Genomic DNA, 19,363 nt, shown 5'->3' with positions numbered 1-19,363 from the left:
AGAGGTTTTTTCTGAAGCATCTGGAAAGAAGGAAGAAACTCCTGTTTCTTGACAGATGTGTTGCTTTGCACATAATTGCAGAATTTTCTTATCCCATCCGCAAGAGATGATCAGCATTGTAGTTCTATAGCACCAAACTCACAAGGAAAGCAGTGTGCAGATGTATGTTCACTTTGAGAATTCCCTATCTACCTGGCCGGTAATGAATCTTAAATTTTCTCAAGATCATTGCTCATCACCTGAACAGGTACTGAAGAATAAATGAAAATAGCCATCCATTGAAAAATGAAATCATTTAATGGCTGAAACAAAATGCCATCACTGCTGTTTTAAAGAAGGTTTTAAAGAGCATTACTGTCACTTCTCTATACACTTAAGGGCTGGCTACTGGGTCAGATGGTGCAGCAGTCCATGTAATCTCCTGAATGGAAAAAAATTAGGCTCAAAGTGCCAAATAGATGCCCACAACATAATATCAGGTAAAACAAACACATACCTCCTATTCCCCCTCACCAAATGTTAGAGAAATAGAGAGAAATTCCAGTAATTTCTCATTACTGTGAAGGTCAGCCTAGCTGGGAAAACTGTTTCTGCTTTACAATTCCCCAAACTGTAGAAAGTAGTTAGAGTTCTGGACAAAAACTAATGTTGCATTCAAAGGGAAAAGAGGCTGATATGGCATTGCTGCAGTAATAAGAGAATTTTTTACTCTTTCCACTTCCCTGTGAACCTAATCAGCTGTGACATGAGAAAATATACTGGGCTCACCCAGCCAGAATCTGACTGCTACCTGAAAATGTCCTCAATATTCCACTGTTTGGGAGTTTACAATGATCCTTCCGACATCAATTTTGTACATGTACATCAAAATGCCATTAGAAATGCTTACAAACACGTCCTGCTCACAGTCACACTCAGACTCCAATCGAAGCCAGGCTGTAAAGACTCCCCAGTGGTTGACTAAAGGTTTCTTTCGATTACTCATATGAAAGCATTTGGTTATGGAAAGGCTGGGGGAGCCTGGGGGATCTAAAGATCTTCCCCCTGACCTCCCTTGTAAGTGCACTTGAACGTCATTAGAAGCCACATATACTGAAGGTACTTTAAAACCTGCCTTTAACATTTAATTAATGTCTGTTGACTTACCATGTTTCTTCATTCTCCTTGAGGTTCAACAAATAAGCCACACCTTCTAAAGGTTGCAAGTATGTGGCAGGGAGTAGGAAGGTGTACTGAGAGAATGAGAACCCATGGTCTATTTATACTGTCACACTCAGTTACATGGATGGGTATGTTCCAGCCTTCATATACATGAACTACTGTGTGCAAACACCACATACATGATGCAGCTGTAAATTTATTTAGCTTTCATAAATGCTTGGCATATTTAATGCATTATTTAGTGCCGCTTTTATTATTTCTTAGTGATGAAAAGCTGAATAAATCTAATGCAACTGAACAAAATATTATCACGTTCTTCTTTTGTTCTAATATTTACAGGAAATATTACAAGTGGTTGACATATAAATTGAGCATTTGAATGACTTTAATAACCATGTGATCAATAAGAAGTGATATTTTTACAGCCTAAATTCAATTTTTAAAGGGCCAGGGGTCATGGACCTTTATCAAAACAATAAGGCTAATACTTTATTTTCAGAACCTGTAATTCCTCTTATTTTAAAGTCTGTATTGGCCTAATATCATTAGAAGTCAAATTTTGCTCATAAAGTTTCAATCCTATTGGAGCTAACATTTTGATATTTAGGGATTTATTTTATCTGTACTTTCTGGAAGAAATTCAATATTTCCTTGTATTACAATTAATGTTGAGTGATAGAAAGTCACTTATTACCTACATTGAAGATTATTCCTTTTGCTTGGAAGATACCAATTATTTTTTAAAAATTCCAGTCAATCTGAATCATATATATGCTCCCTTTGTATCTTATCTTTCTGAATCAAACATCTTACCCCCTTCAAGTAGCTTAGGAAATATCTTTTCAGTTTTCATGATTATAAAATGAAAATCAGCCAGATGAAGTCCAAACACCAGGTAGTCATCACAGGAAAAATAGTGCTCACGTTATGCTAAAGTGGCAACTCTCCCATCCAAGCAATGGATAGAATATTGTGTAACCTATACAATCAGCTCCTCTTCTCCCAAGAGAGAATAAAGACAAACCAGTCCTAGTTTATATCTGGAGTATTTACCCAGCTCCTTGTGGGCTTGCCTAGCACTGATAGACATTTTTCATTAAAATTTGCAGCAGACAATTCTCAAACAGAAAAGATGTTATACATAGTAAGTTACAGTCTTGTAACACTTCTCTGCCACTGTTTAAATTGTTTCCTTAGTAAAGTTACCACGCACACCGGGACAAATAGGAGGATAAGTTCTCTTTCTGGCCTGATGAACAGAGAACTATTTATATTTCAAGATGGAAAAGTAAAAGCCCTCAAGCATGTATTATTCTGCCAAATCAGGGCATTCACAAGCATGTGGAGACCCTAGTTGAAGCCTCATGTCTGAATCAGGTGCAGTGAAAAGCTTGAACCTGAGGCTAAGATACTATTTTATGAGATGATTTAACTAGATGCCATGGAAAGATTTGCTTTTCAGTGGATCTACAGTTCTCAACAAAAAATAATGAAAAAGAGGTATTGAGTTGTCCAGCTGTTAAAAGAATTCTGGAAACTTTGCAAAGGAACAAGTTATAGAAAAATGAGAGTGGTTATTTCCCGGATGATTATAAACCTCATCTCTTTAGGTAAATCTCATTTGCTCAGTGCAGGACCATCTTACTGGCATGACTGACCTTATTTCATAGGGAAAACCCATATCTGTCAGAAGTGGGAGGTGTACTGATCTTTTCTTTCTCCTCCTCAGGTCATTATGCTGTTTCTTGAAGTGCTGAAGCACCCCATGGAAATTTTAAAACAGCACCCTAATGTGAAGCCTATATTTTATACTTGGATTAATTTACAATATTTTGTTACAATTGGTTTTTCAAACAGGCTTTAAAATATGTGGTGGAAAAATTTATTACACTATTATTCTTTCCATTGGAATTGAAACTTTTTTAAAAGTGGTGGGCATTTTGATTGCATTTAGTAAATGTCTCCTTCCATAACTTCCCAAAGAAAGTGTTTTGGTATTGAAATTTCCTTGTTTTAAGTTCTTTGTTTTGAATCAAATTTCTCAAATGGCATGGGGTTCATGTGCATATGAAAAACCAAAATGAAGGAAAGCAGATTTAACAGTTTTATTTTATCCATGCAAATTCTCAGTTGCCCGGCTTTTATTGTTTTCCTTTTCTGGTTTGAAGTATTTGTGGAGATGATGGAATATCCCTGGGTCTGATTTTTGCCTAATCCTTGCAATAAGACTTTCTCCTGCGAAGAAATTGCAAAATCAAATTGAGCATGTCCAGAAAAACATCCACAGATTTCAATATCTGTTGCTGAGATTCTCTCTGAAAAGAAGGCAACTTTTTTGGACAGTCCTGGCAAGAAGAGCAGCATCTGGTTGACCTTCAAACTTCCAAGTGAGGCTATAACCTGGACTCTGATCTTACATTTTATTGTTTGGAGTAAAGGATATTGTTAGTCTACAGAATCACATTAAGACTTTCAAAACCACACACTGAAGACGAGGCTTGCGTGTCCTTACTGATTCATGAAGGTAAATGGAGATGATGTACACTAGTGCTGAGCATTTTTAAACCCTGCTTAGGCTGATGGTTGTCAAGGAATATAAAGCCACAGAGCTGGGAGACATGCTACATTTCACTAGGTGGTTTGAGGTTTCTCTGTAAGTTTTCCATATATATGAATGCTATACAAGTCATGGTTACAATGAAATAAGTGCATGGTACTTCGTGCAAAATGGCAGTAATGACTTTTTCGTAAGTAATAGCCACACCAAAGACATTTCAGATATATATGCTGACATTTCTAACCATTATCCTCATTTTTATTCTGTGAATAATTGCTCTTTCTGTATGGACTGCTTCTTTTTCTGCTGACTCCATTCCCCTTTCAACCCGCAGACCCCTCAGATAAATATCCCAGGGATATCCTCGCCGTGTTCCAAGACACAAGGTAGTTTAATGATTTGTGAAAGCATCTGTTTCAGCCTTTAAATAATTTACACCATTTTGTGTTTTCATCAGAAAACGGTGGTAAATGTCCCTTCTAGAAATAACAGATAAACTGTTCTTGTAGCTTACACTTTATACAACACTACATTTGAAAATAAACAAACAAAAAAGCAATACCTGCTTGATAGGATCACTAATCTTTGGGAGACACAGTTATCTCTGTAGTAGAAAAGAATCAGGCTCTTTTGCTAACAGGCAAGCTAAAACTTATTACTATGGTTCAGCCAGCTATGTATGAAAAACAAACAAGCAAACAAACAAGCAAACAAATATCAAAAGGCAGATTTTTCATCTCCCCACCTCTCTTAGGTATTTGGGCTGCTCTCATGACCCACAAGCAATTACACACCCCAGGGCAAAGCAAATGTGCAGTTGCCTTCAAAGCTTTTTATTTTTCTTTTAGTTGCTCACCTGGTGTCTTGATAGAAACTTCCTACATGTCAGATCTGGCTCAGAGATCATCAGTTGCATAGCTTTGATCTAAATGTGCTTTACTTCCTCTTCTACTTTCCTCTTGTTGGACCACTGTAGACTGTCTACACACAAAATTTTGTGGTTTTCCTACTATTTTCCTGTGTTTTTACCAACATAATCCTCAGTGTCATTAAACTAATGTAAATACGAATTGCTTAAAGGACTTACAAAGTCCTTATTATAAAATTCCTTAATGCTGATATATTAATATACCCACCTATGAAGTAATACATTTAAGAGATCAGTAACTCAGGTATGACACAGGATGGCATGAACCAGGATGGCTTGGGCTGACCTTAGTCTGAATTTTGGCATTTGAAAATTGTCAGTTTCCTGTGATAAAACCTATAGACACAAGGAAGGCTTTTCTAAGAAATGCAGAGGTTGAAATCTGTATCTTTATTCCTTTGAAGGCTAAATAATAATTTCTACAGTTCATATCAATGGTAGTGACTCAGCCCTTCTGAAAATTAGATCAATGCTTATTCAAGAGACTAGCATTAGACTTTTTCACGGTATTATTTAATTTTAACTTGTCTACACTTCTTTAGTCCAAAGGCAAATAGAATATAATTACACTAGGATAGGAAAAATTAGATAATGTTGTAGGCAGCCTTACATTCAAAAATCCCTTTTGTCACTTTCCCTCAATAACTCTGTCAGTGACATACTATTGTATGTCTCAGTCATAATCAAGTGAAATGAAGATTATTCCAAAAAGTAAATGCGTGAGGAAACAACAGGAGGTACACATCAACACAAAGGATGCAACGGCCCACAGCGCATGTACTAAGGCAAAGGTATTAACTGGATCACTATCATAACCACTGGTTTTAGGCCTCTTTTCACAGATTTCAAAGGATGTTTTAAATTAGCTTAAATTGTTGCATGATCAGATTTGATTAAGAGATGGTTTCTGTTGGACCTCAGCATGATGAGTAGTGCCAACTTTGGGAACAGTGTAATGAAAAGAAAATTAATTGGAATAGGAACACATTCAGTGTTCTAGCATTTCCTTATTCTTCTGAACCCTTGATGTAGCCAAATATCTTTATATCCACTTCTAAACAAGATTAAGGCTACAATAACTCAAAGGTGTATGATGAGCATGCTTAACCAGTGCAGTAGTTTACTACAAACTTAAAACACTGCACCAAGATGATACAGACCTTTAATTAAATCAGTTCTCTACACCAAAGTGGTGGTTATGTTGGATTAATTTCTGTATATACATAAGCCTTCCATAAATACTTGACTAAATATTTGTTTCATGGCATGGATTTAAGCTTCAGAAGCTTCTCTCTGTTTTTGAAAAATTAATGTACACATTTTGGAAAAAAGAGAAAGAAAGTAGAACACATACAGACTACTCAAATTATGACTATTCAGCCCCAGGAGTTGTTCTTATACATCTGTAGTTAACTGTGTTAGCACCTCTCAGCTTTTTCCATTGCCTACACATTACTGATGTTGCTACAGATTAAGACTGAGTTTTAAAGCTGTTTCTATCACTACTGAGTGCTTGTTCTCAACATTTTAAAGTGAAGATGTGAACAAACCTTTGAAAAGTGACTGAATACTTCAATGCTAATATATTTTGCATGTAAAATATAAAAATCTCTGTGTGTTTCATTTCTGATAAAATCTGATAAATATTTATTATCAATGCTGTTTGCTTTTAATCTGTTCAGGATATCATTCCTCCAGCTCCTTAGTACTTAAACAAAAATGGCATTTACATTACAATATTGCTTGCCAACAATCTCATTTTCTGGTTTAGTCAGCAGCCTTCATGCTTGATTAGTCTTTAATTATACAAATACCTACATATTAAAAAAGTTTTCTTTTTTCCATACTTTGAGCATGTAATTATTTTCTCTTGCATGCAATAACCTTTAATTTTAGGATTAAGCAACTGATTCTCTTTAGTATGGATGGATTTTTTCAAGTGTTAAAGCAAATTTGGGTATTGTATTACGAGTAGGAAAATTAACTTTAGGAAAACCTTTCATTAGTGCATTTGACAGCACACTGAGCAGCTGACAGAAACTTCAAAATATTCAATATACTCGAAAACAAAATGGATTCCAATTCTATGTCCTCTGAAGTCAACAGCAACACTACTCTGAATTCACTACTCTAAGCAAGAGAGTGATGGGGGCTATGCAATTCCTCCTTTGAATATTCCTTGCTTTTGTAGTATTAATGTTGCAGCAGTACCCAGAAGCCCAATGCAAGATCAAAGCCTCATTGCATTATACCAAAAACTGTTAAGGTTTTTAGTATAAAGTGATCAAACAGTGGTGGGAGGATCAGGAAAGGAACACAAAGGTGAAGTGATATCCCAGACAGTGACAGACCTGGGACTGCAGTCTCATGCTCCTGACTCCAACAACATATTTACTAGAGCACTTTGCTTCCTGATACAAATTATTTGTCAAAAGTGAATTCAGTAAGCAAAGACATAATTTGATAATGAGATTAGAGATAAATATGCAGATTTTATATGGCAGTAAAAGAATTCCCTCCCCTTCTTTTCCTGCAGTTTTCGCTCATGAGAGCATGGACTGCCAAGCTTGGGTCTACAGGATTGACATATGTTATCTCTATACCTGCTTTTACATTTGAAGTACCAGTGATTTCCCCCTAGACATACTCTTTGAATGTCTATGGGGAAAACATCAAGGATTTTTAGAATGGCTTGGTTTTCTCAAGATCTGTTTATTTTTGTATTTGTTTTACATGAACTGAAAATTCTGTCAGACACATTTTGATTGCATGGAGAACATGTTTCAGAGTCAGAAAACAGCTAAAAAACCCAAACAAGGCAGCTGCAATTCCATAAAGTTGGGGAGGCAGAGAGCAGGAAACCTTCATAATAGCATGTTGAGCTTGCTCCTGTCTCATTTGAGTGCTGTGAGAAAGCTTCTGCCTACTTCCCTCGTAGTGGAGTTAGGTCTTGTTATAAAGCAAAAAGTTGCAGACACAAAGGTAGGATGGAAATGCACACAGCATCTTATTCCAGAATGGTGATCAGTGATAAAATTTCAGTCTCTTACAATGCCAATACTGTTTTGGTTTTTTTTTCCTCTCTTTCCCAGTAGAATATGCCAGTAGGAATAAAGGCACTGTGAGTAACAAAGACATTTTTTTTCCCTTCTCCTCCTCCCAACATTTTCCTTTTCTTCCCTAAGATCAGGCCCTATCCTTGAGGAATTCTACACTGATGGAAACTGCACCCTCAGATGAATCCTGGGAATGAGACTGACTTCTCCTTACTTGACCCTTCCTGGATCTTGATCCCAGTACAGCCCTAGTCCTCATCATCTGCCCCACCTGCCTCATAGCGCATGGAGCACCCTCATTGGCAGCTCTACTTGTCACTCTGTGAGGTGTTCCCAGGTTCCCGGGAAAACGCCAAGAGGAGATCAGCCCTCTACAATTTTCTGTCCTGTTCCAGCTGGAGCCACCAGTCCACAAGGATACCCAAACTGGGACAAGAGCAGTAAGAGACAAAGACAGCACTCCACCTGGATTTGGCTCTCTAGAAGGTTGAAAACAGAGTTACAGGGTTACTGTGATGAAAATCATGAGTGCATTAGCAACTAACAATTTTTATACCACTTATTATCACATTCATTCAGAATCATCTTTTGATACCAAATTACTGGCCATGTCTAGCAAAGAGCACCCTTCTGTAATGTGACTGGGCCTATATTTTAGAGTTTTCTTTACAGCATCAGTATTTTTGCTAAAACACTAGGATCCTCCCAAATCTGAGTGCTTCCCCAATGCTTTTTACAAGCATGTAAGTATTTCTTAATACTTATACAAAGACATTGCAGATGTGATTGCTGCTTTAAAAAATCTCATCTCCTTTAAAAACCAAAATGCACCGTCATGATTCCTTTAGTAAAAGGATAATCCTAGCAATATATGAAATGCTCTTCCATATGTCAGTGTTTGTCTTCTGGAAAGTCAGCTTTGCCTTCCAGTCTCTTTCACAAACATAACCTAACTTGGTTCGCCAACTGGAATCCTCACAGGATATTAGGTCATGTCTAAGCTATCCAAAATAAGTCAAGTTCCTCTCCTGTGGGAAATTAGCTGAAATTATCGCAATTTACCATACAATTTCTGATGCAAATGAAGATGAAAGATGGAATATTGAAATGTCTCAGCAAAAAACATTTGAAAATGATTAAGTATTCTAGCAGATTTCAAGTCATCACCATGAATTAAAATATTTTCAATTTCTTTTGCTTAGCCAATATTTTTAGGCAATTCAGTATAATAATTTTTTATATATATATTAAGCTGATTTTAAACAAAAGGCATTAAATTTAAAGCCTTAGTTATTTCAATTTACCAGGCCTGAAATAGAAAATTAAAATGAAATTTTGGGCAGGGGAGAAACCAACTTCATAGAATTACATCTTTGTTGGAAAAGAAAAACCACTTAGAAAATTCATGAGTAGCCTAAGGTATTACAGTATCAAAATAAAAATTGTGTGCATTTCAGAGGTAAGACTTTCTTTTTTTCTGAGACTCATAGTGGCCATCTATCCTTTCTTGCTCTCTTTACTTCATTTCCTTTCTCAGCCAGTGGCAAACTTCTTTATTTCTTGTCTTTGTCCTGGATCAGCAGCAAAAATTACAGTGGTGCTACAAGACAACTTGTCCTAAAAACCTTTCAAACCTTGATGGTGGAACAAATACTAGAAGAATTGTAGAAGGCTTCTTTTCCAGATGAAAGTGATATGCTGGGGCCCCTTAAGACCCACAACCCATCACCCATTAACATGGATTCACTTGGTGATTTGTATATTACAAACAAAAAGGTTATAATACATAGTAGAATATATGATGAGTACAAAATTTCAAAATAACTTTCAGGATCATCCTATCTGCAAATTATCAAGTCTCACGGTTGATTTCCTACTTGCTAGGAGGATCTGTTGGTTTTGCATGGCCTGGTTTTTGGTAACAGGGGGCCACAGAGGTGGCTTCTGTGAGAAGCTGCTGGAAGCTTCCATCATGCCTGGCAAAGCCAGTCTCTGATGGCTCTGGATGGACATGCTGCTGGGCAAGGCTGGGCCAATTAGAGATGATGGTAACGCCTCTGTGATAACATATTTAAGAAAAAAATCAAAACAAAGTGGAGCACAGATTTTTCTAGCCAGAGAAGAGGTGAGAACATGTAAGGGAAACAACATGGAGACACCAAGGTCAGTGGAGAAGGAGGGGCAGGAGGAGCTCCAGGCGCTGGAGCTGAGATTCCTCTGCAGGCTGTGGTGATGACCATGGTGAAGCAGCTGTCCCCCTGCAGCCCATGGAGGTCCATGGGAGATGCAGAGATTCACCCACAGCCCATGAGGGAGGTGCTCACGCCAGAGTGGGTGGATGCCTGAAGGAGGCTGTGATCCAGTGGAAGACCCAGTGGAGAGAGGGGGCCCTTGCTTCCAGGCTGGAGCAGCCTCTCCTTGGAGGACTGCACCCCGTGGAAGACTGACCCACACCACAGCAGTTTTGGGGGGACTGCTGTTTGTGAGATTGGAACCACATTGGAGAAGTTCATGGAGAACTGTCTCCCATGGGAAGGGACTCCACGGCGTGACAGAGGAAGGACTTCTCTCCCTGAGTAGTAGAAGAAGATCTCAGGTGACAAACTGACCAATACCCCACACCCCTGTCTTCCTGTGCTGTCGGTGGGAGGGAGGGAGAAGTTGGGGGAAAAAGGTGTTTTATGGGCTTATTTTACTTCTCATTATCCTCCTCTGTCAGTAATAAATTCACTTTGTACTTCTCAGTTGAGCCTGTTTTGCCCTTGGAGTGTTTTCTCCTGGTCCTTATCTCAACTCATTAAGCCTTTGTTGAATTTTTTTCTCTCCTCTGTCCAGATGTGGTTGGGGATGGTGAGTGAGAAGCTTCTGTGGTTGCCTGGCGTTTGGCCAGTGTCAAACCATGGCAGAAGGACATGTACTGCTAAATGCCCATTTGTGTAAATGATCCTAATTTCCTCATATCCTAACCCACAAGGAGTTCTTAGAAAGACACATTTTCTTACTGTGTCTGAGGTGGTAACCTCTGACTTATTAATTTTCCAGTTTCCACATAATTAATTGTTAATTACTTCAAACAAAAGTAGATGGTTGGTGGAGAAAGGCAAAAAATGAAACAAGAAGGATTTAGAAAGCTCATGTTTCCAGTGTAACCCCTTCAATAAAAGGATATTTTTTCTTTAGCCTAAATTGTTTCTAGTTGCATCTCTAAGGTCAGAATAAGCCAAGAGAATGAATGGAACAAGCATCCTGATGGGCTGCCTGAAGCTGCCTGGTGTTACGGATCAGCGTAAAACCAGCTCTCTTTCCTCTGCCTGGGCCGATGTAACTCACTGGAGTGGCAAATTACATCAGACCTACAGCTGTAACCCGACATTATGATTAATTTGATCAGTAATTTCTCCTGTTTTTCATTTTAATCGGTGTGACTATTCTGCTGTGGCAGGTCTTTCAGATCTAATTAAGATAAATTTCAGAGTAAAAGACTTGGCAGAATTTTCGAGTCAAATCCGAGCATCAAGTGTGAAGACCTGCAGCACTAGTCAATCAATTTCCAGTAAAGACGGCAGACTGTAACTCAGCAATCAACCCATTAACACTTAAGCAAATTTCGTAATCTCCAGGCCTCTGCTTAGTTACTCTCTCAAAACATTCTGGCTACAAGTAAGAAGGAGAAAGTATTACTTTTTTTAAACACCTGCATCTGCTAAAGCCACCAACAGAATCCACAAGTGGACACTCTGATAGATCTCAGCAATACTGCCAAAAAAAGCTTAATTTTAAAATTTAAAACACAGTCTAGAGTGGCTTTTTTTTTTTTTCCCCCTAGCAGTATCTAGGAGCTGAGCAACCTCTTTTAGGTGCTTTTTCGCACAATGAGCCTTAATGATATAACATCAAGGCTATACCACTTACAAAATACTGCTCCTCAGATTCAATAAGACCCAAGCCCACCAGGTTCTCAATGTTCACTCAGTCTACTTGCTTCCAAGTAGAAAAATTATTTTCCTGCAGAACTAGAAACCTTCGAAGATTTGCATTTTTTTTTCTAAAATGCACAGATGTGGGATATGAAAAATAGGGGAAAATAAAGCAATGCTTTAGAATATTCTCTACTTTCCTTAAAAATTTTTGGAAACATGAGTGAAAAAATAAATTAAGAGAAATGAAGGCTAACAGAACAGATCCACTTGATTTAGAAGAGTATCTGAGGGGCTGTGTCAACTTTTTCTGTCCTTAAGATCCCCAAGGATCCTACTCTCTGCCTAGAGAGGCTTTGGAAATAGAAGACCTTATGGGATATGTATCCTTTCCCAAATTTGACCTTGGAGGATGTTATTTATTTATTTTCCCATTTATTAAATACTTCAGTTGCTTTAGGGAGTTTATTAAATGCTCCCATTTCATAAGCTAGAGCAAGCTGTTTGCTGGGCAAACAGCTCCACTTTCCTCTCCTTCAGAGAATTCTCTAGCAAATGGTTTCCATTATTAGCCTCAGCATCTGCCCCTTGGGTGCTAATAATGCCAGTTGTTTTGCTCAAAGATTAATTTCCTTTGCTTTAAATGTTGAGTCAGACACCAGTCCTCCCTGTGCTTCTGAAAATAGCAACAGCTGCAGAATATATTTGGATGGACCAGACAGCCAGTGCTCCACTTGAGAGACGGTTTCCTCAGGAAATGAGAAGACTTGCTTATAAAGTCTGTTTGAGAATATTTAAACATCTCTGCTCTATTTAAATGCAGTATTAAACAGCTTTACAGGGGGAAATCCCAATGCCTTAAAGACCCCAAAAAGCAGTGAACTACTGGGAGAAGGAAGACTGCTGAGAAGAAGATCTGGAATTCTGATCACTGTGTGGTTGGATGCAAGTCTTACACACAACTGAAACTAGCTTTTCTGTGGAAATGACACCCATGAATCTCCAGGGAGGCATGAATACTAGCAGCCCTCAAACAAGCTAGCCATAGCAGGAAATCAGCTGGCATGTCTCTGCACTGTGCACCAGGGCCAGGGTACAGCACAGTTCAGAGGCTCCTGAGTGTCCAGCCAGTACAAACTGTCATGTTACCATGTCAGAGCAGCCCAGCTGGTGGAAGACCCAGAAAGGATGAGTATGACCATAGAAGTGCCAGAAGAGGTAAGAGGAAAAGAAGAAAGGAGGCCCTGGAGGCACTGAAACTCAAACCCAACAATTTCACAGAATCACAAAATCACCAGGTTGGAAGAGACCTTCAAGACCACTGAGTCCAACCCATGCCCTAACACCTCAACTAAACCATGGCACTGAGTGCCACATCCAATCTTTTTTTAAACACATCCAGCGATGGTGACTCCACCACCTCCCCAGGCAAACGATTCCAGAACTTTATCACTCTTTCAGTAAAAAAATTTTTCCTAACATCCAACCTAAATTTCCCTTGGCACAGCTTAAGACTGCATCCTCTCATTCTGTCAGTCGCTGCCTGGAGGAAGAGACCAACCCCCACCTGACTATAACCACCCTTCAGGAAATTGTAGAGAGTGATAAGGTCATTTCTGAGTCTTCTTTTCTCCAGGCTAAACAACCCCAGCTCCCTCAGTTGTTCCTCATAGGGCTTGTGTTCCAAGCCCCTCACCAGCCTTGTTGCTCTCCTTTGGACACGTTCAAGCATCTCAACATCCTTCCTAAATTGAGAGGCCCAGAACTGGACACCGTACTCAAGGTGCGGCCTCACCAGTGCTGAGTACAGGGGAAGAATCACTTCCCTGGTCCTGCTGGCCACACTATTCCTGATCCAGGCCAGGATGCCATTGGCCTTCTTGGACACGTGGGCACACTGCTGGCTCATGTTCAGTTGGCTGTCGACCAGTATCCCCAGGTCCCTTTCTGCCTGGCCACTGTCCAGCCACACCACCCCCAGCCTATAACATTGCAGGGGGTTATTGTGGCCAAAATGCAGGACTCGGCACTTGGACTTATTTAACTTCATCCTATTGAACTGTTCCAGGTCTCTCTGCAGAGCTCTCCTACCTTCCAACAGATTGACACACACTCCCAGTTTAGTGTCGTCCGCAAATTTACTAACAGTAGACTAAATACCCTCATCCATGTCGTCAATAAAAATATTGAACAGAACTGCACCCAACACAGATGCCTGAGGGACACCACTAGTGACTGGCCACCAACTGGAGGCAGCACCATTCACCACCACTCTCTGGGCCCGGCCATCCAGCCAGTTCTTAACCAAGCAAAGAGTGTACCTGTCTAAGCCATGGGCTGCCAGCTTTTCCAGGATTATGCTGTGGGAGACAGTATCAAAGGCCTTGCTGAAGTCCAAATAGACAACATCCACAGCCTTTCCTGCATCCACCAAGTGGGTCACTTGGTCATAAAAGGAGATCGGGTTGCTTTTCTCAAGCAAAGTTCAAGTTTGTGAACAGTAATGTCTGTGTGGTTCACAGAACTACTACAGTGGCAAAAAGAAGAGCACAAAACCAAAACCAGAGTGCCTGGATCACAACAGCATTTGCAGTGGGTAATAACTGTGTGTGTGTGTGTGTGGTACATGAGTACCATGGTTTCCTAGCTAGAGGAAATTTTTACCTAAGTACTTGCTTGTTCTGCCCATGAAATCACATGTATCAACCCACAAAAATCTTTACAGTACTATAGGAATTCATAGAAATCAAAAACTGTTAGTAGAACAAGGTGTTCAAATATTTCTGTTTGAAATGAACAGGAGATGAAATAAGCAAAATATTCTCAACAGATCACGAAATTTAACTCAATTTAGCTGACTGCAGGGGACTTTCCATGCCACTAGTTTAGACCTGAGACCTAGGTCTTGCCAGTGTCTCCTGGAGATCCACCCAATATCAGCACTTCGACCATCTCACTCTCTCATCAGGCGATGGGCATGAACCTTCTTGAATAAATGTCTTCTGTACTTGTCTGTATCACCTGTCGCCTTGTGACGTGGATTATCTCACTCCCTATTGATACCAAAAATTAGAAGATTTTGGCCAATGGATCCAAAGCACTGCATTTACTCACCATTTATAAAATATTTCTTTGTCAAATTGATTACTAAGCAACTTAGGAACAGATTCAATCAGTCATATATTGCACAGTATCTTATGCAGGAGAGGCTAGATAATTTTAGCAAAACAAAGCAACCCACCAAACTCAGTGGGATTACTGGTGTGATAATCTCAATCAAATTTTCTTAATCCCAGGATTCAAAAAGCATGAGAAAAATACAACAGGTCTTAGATGTGAACATGATCATGAAGACAGACCATGAACATAATCCTTGAAAAATTGGCCTTTATCAAGCTAACAGAGACTTGGTTGTGACTTCTGTATCTTAAACATATGTAAATATGTCAAAGTCTCAGAAAACATGGAGATTTCTTCAAAGCTGATTTTTCCTTAATGAGAAGATAACCAGTGAATGAGACTTGGTGGAAAGGGAAGAGACAGTTTATTTTTGTGACTATCAGAGCCTCAGACATCTGTGTGCATATTCTCCCTCATTTTCAGCTGAATATTTCAGCCTTTCTGCTTTTCTTTCTTCCTTTGTTATAAAAGTGTTGAGCTTCCAAATACATTATTTAAGATTAGTATGAAAATTTAATCTGAAGGAGGTTCTGGTTTTGGTATCCTAGAGTTTGCAATTACTTGGAAGATTTTTGTGCTGTTGTCATCTCCTCACTTCCCTTCTTCCCTATTTTTATTGTTATTTTTTTCTCACTCATCATTTTCCATCAGCTGCAGTTACTGTAGGTAGACTTCTATGACAAAAGAGACTCTTTAGGAAAGAGTTCTGAAAACAGTCAGAATAATTTTACAGTAAGAAAATCTCTGGGGGATTTCCTGTTTGTCTGTTCCTATTCACACACAAACAGAACAGTAGAAATCATTGAGAATTCTTCTATTCCTACAGTGTAGCTCTCCCTTTGCAGGTCTGGCTATGTGTACATTCATGTTATCCATATCTCTAAAATATACAGTGAGTGTCAGCACCAGAAGCTAACCTTTTTTTTTTTGGAGCCAGCTAAATATATTTTGCTGGGAGAAAGTGCCTTTTTCTGGTAGTCAAGCAGAATAATTAGCTACTTAGTACTACTCTCATCTAATTTTATACAGCATATAATCCAGTTCTTATGACTCCAAAATTTTAATGGCATGGAAACTCTGTCAGATGTGGTAACTATCCTTTGAAGCTGCAACATGCTGACTGTTCAAGAACCCATATGTTTTGCATGTAGTAACACTAAGCATTCACAGGATAAGCATATTTGGAGAAGTATATTTTCCCAGAAGTAAAGGTTTTGAAGTCCTCAACTTACAACATGAGATGGGTTGTCTTTCACTTCTGGATTCCTTTGTCTCACTCAATTGACACAACAAAAATAGACATCAGACTATGATTATAAGGTATTTCACCATTTTAGAAGGGAGGGATGAAAGTCTTCTGTCGTCTGCCTGACCCACCGCTTCCTGAAAGAGCTCAGCTTTAAAAAATTCTTTTCTGGTTGCTGTCTATTGCAAATGACCCTGGTTCTGCAGTGTTTTGCTTTTATCTGTGTAAATCTGGAGCATCATCACTAATGTTAGCAAAAAATTCAGGTCCTGGAACCTAAAGTGATGTTTTACATCTTTCTACACAATCATTAAAAGACCCCATAAAAAGTAGTTTTGTAACTACAATCCAGCCTGCTGAATCATGTAAAGAATAGTGATAAAATCAGAGCTGAGGGTTACAGAATAATCTGACAAGAATAATTCTGAGACTTTCAGCTGGTGTACACTGCGCAGGCATTATTAATTTCTGATCAGCTAGCAAAGTACCTCACCCAGGTATACCTAAGCAAGTCACTTTCATTTAATTTGCCTTCTGAAGGACATGACAGCATCTGTACATTTTGAGATGTAATTGCTGTTATCCTTCAGTTTTTTGAAACAAACACAATCATCCTCCTGAATTACTGACTTTCCACGACAATTTTTTGAGGTTGCATTTTTTTAAACTAATATCTTTCAGACAGATTCTGAATAATGTAAGAGGATAAAGCCCACATGAAAAAAGTCAAGAATTCAGAAATGAAATTTTAGCTGTCAAACTTTAACTTAGTTGTTCTTTATTCCCTTAATATTCTTCAAACAAAATCCATTTCACTCTGGTTCATAAAGAACATTACCCTAGAGGACATAATACCTCTGAATTTTGGTTTAGGTTGATTTTAAAGTGGAGCACTGAACATTAAAAAAATCCACATTCTAAGCAGCTATTATGAAGAACTACTGCCAAACCTGTGCTCCCACCTTTTTTTTTTTTTTTTTAAACTGCCTGTGTGAAAGAAAACAATTTCACATCCAGTCATCAAGATGGATGCACAAGGGTAAAGCAGCCTTTCTCTGCAGGATTTAGAATGGAAAGAAAAATTTCATGGAGAAGATCTTACCACTGCTCTGATTTAGAAAAGTACCCAAACAACCATATACAAAGTACAACATCAGTTCCTCTGGAAATATTTCTGAGTGTCACTGGTTTGCATATAGAAGTGTCTCATGATTCTTGACAATAAGACAGAGCATGCTTCAAGTTTTAATTATTCTAGGGAAGCTTTAGCAGTATTACACTTGCTGTAGAAATGCTGTAGAGATGGCTAGAAGGCCAAAGTAATGACCCTACACACATCACTTAAGGTGAGGGCTGAAGTAGTGTGCTCAATTCTGGCTTCTCTTCTGATTGTCAGTATGCAGCGTATTTGTGTCTGTGAACAAACTTTGGGATTTCATGCCTATTTCAATGGTGACAACAGGAGAGGAAAGACCATTAAAACTACTTATCCCACAATTTATCAGCAAGTTTTTAATGCTGAGCCAGAACTAACACCTAATGACTTCTAATTCCTTCACTACTATTCTGAAAGCGTCCCAGTCACACAACTGTCTTGGCAGCACTGGCTCAGCTCAGCCCAGGGGAAATGCCAGACCTCTCACACTGCTGTCTTTCATTAACTGTAATCCCAATTCCTAAAATGTTTAAGGGATAGCGTTTGAACTAAAAACACCTCAGTGTACTTGGTTCCCTTCTTTCACTTCTGTTGAGTCTGCCACATCCAGCCTGCCTTCAGATGGGTATTTGTGAGCATAGGGATGCTAAAGAGAGAGATATGCCAAGGTATCTATGTAGAAGCATTGTCATTGGCATCTACCAGGAAAGGTTTTACTTACTTTTATTGTGCTTCTGCAATGAGAGGTGACCTGGGGAAGCTAACAGTTGAAAGTGCCCATAGATCACAGATGAGACTGGAAATACTCAGATTCAGCTGAGATTTACATTGGGACCAAACGCTATACGAGAGTAAAGACCTCAGATTCAGTGTTAGTAAAACCCTCTTGAGGTATGCTGTCTAAGATAATCTGACTTTCTCCCTACCCCAACTCTAATTCATGTGTGCATTTGCTTTGTTTGTAGAACTTAATGATTTTTGAAACACAATATTTAGCAGGCAGTTTTAGCAAAATATAGTGTATACAGTTAGTGTGCATACATTACAGCTGTACCAAGACAATAAAATATAACAGAAGGTCCCCTGAAAATATTTGTGTCTCTCTATGTCAATAATCTGCATACAAAAGAGCCCCAAAGCACTCGCTAATATGATAGATTGGGCAATAAGTGATGCATAAGTAGTCCTTAAGACAACACAAGAAGAAGCTTTAGAAACATTATTCTCTACTCTAAGAAAAAGTTCAGCAAGCAAGGACACATCTCTTGCAGACTTTTAAGTCTATTATCTAAACCATTAAAAAAAATCAGATTTGATGCAATTTAATTGAAGCTCAGATTAATGCAGGTTTAACTGGCCACATGCATGAAAAGCTTCTAGTAAACCAATTCCCTTAATTGTCTAAAAAAGGATTGTTTAATTATTAAGCTAATGCAGTTTTATTTCTTCAGGAAATGGATCCAAATCCATCAGTGTGGATAAAACATTTTAAGTGGTGTCTCAAAATTTAGAGAATAAAGTTGATAGAGACTTTTCTGGTTTCTAAATGCAGTTTCACTGCCTAGTGAATGAGACTCCACTCACTTCACAAACTACCCCAGTGTTCAGAAACACACTACTTATGGGTACAGTCAAACCTGTTCTTGCACAATGTGAATGTAGCAAGACACATATAGTGCAAGAACACCCAATTCTAAGAACATAGGACCACTGGATCAGGGCTCTCCTGTTTCTGCCCAGGACTTCTAAGATGGGCAAGAGCTGAGCATCAGTATGGATGTGGTAGCTGTTGGTCCACTAAAAATAGCCATGTCATTGGAGGGAGCATCTATGAATGGCATTAACCGTGGCATCCTTGCAGTGAGAGAGAATACACTTGCTGTTTTTAGACCATTAGAGATTTGTATGTAGCATCCTACCTGCAATGGATTTGGCGAAGTAAGAGGAGATGGAAGGCCATGCCCTGGTGACTGGCTGGGTTTCTGAGGGGAGCTGGAGGACTGTGGGGCTGGAGGTGGTTGGCTCTGGCTCTGGGACTGTGTTTGGCTCTGCTGTGGTGGTGCTGATGGCTGTGGCTGTGATTGCTGGGTCTGCTGTGCTGGCTGTGGAGTCTGTGCCTGCTGAGCTTGCTGCTGCTGCTGGCTTTGCTGCTGCTGCTGCTG

General features: G+C 39.1%; 1 protein-coding gene across 1 annotated transcript in view; it reads right to left on the bottom strand.

The window, feature by feature from the left end:
* The window catches only part of POU6F2 (POU class 6 homeobox 2), a 331,945-nt gene that overhangs the window by 86,588 nt on the left and 225,994 nt on the right, over positions 1–19,363 (bottom strand). The window contains exon 6 of the mRNA XM_017734610.1: positions 19,121–19,362. Within this exon, the coding sequence (XP_017590099.1) occupies positions 19,121–19,362 (242 nt within the window). The remainder of the gene's footprint in view (positions 1–19,120; position 19,363) is intronic.

The sequence above is a fragment of the Corvus brachyrhynchos genome, unplaced genomic scaffold, assembly GCF_000691975.1.
Source record: "Corvus brachyrhynchos isolate BGI_N302 unplaced genomic scaffold, ASM69197v1 scaffold94, whole genome shotgun sequence".
Classification (NCBI taxonomy): domain Eukaryota; kingdom Metazoa; phylum Chordata; class Aves; order Passeriformes; family Corvidae; genus Corvus; species Corvus brachyrhynchos.
This window is presented reverse-complemented; position numbering and strand designations above follow the sequence as displayed.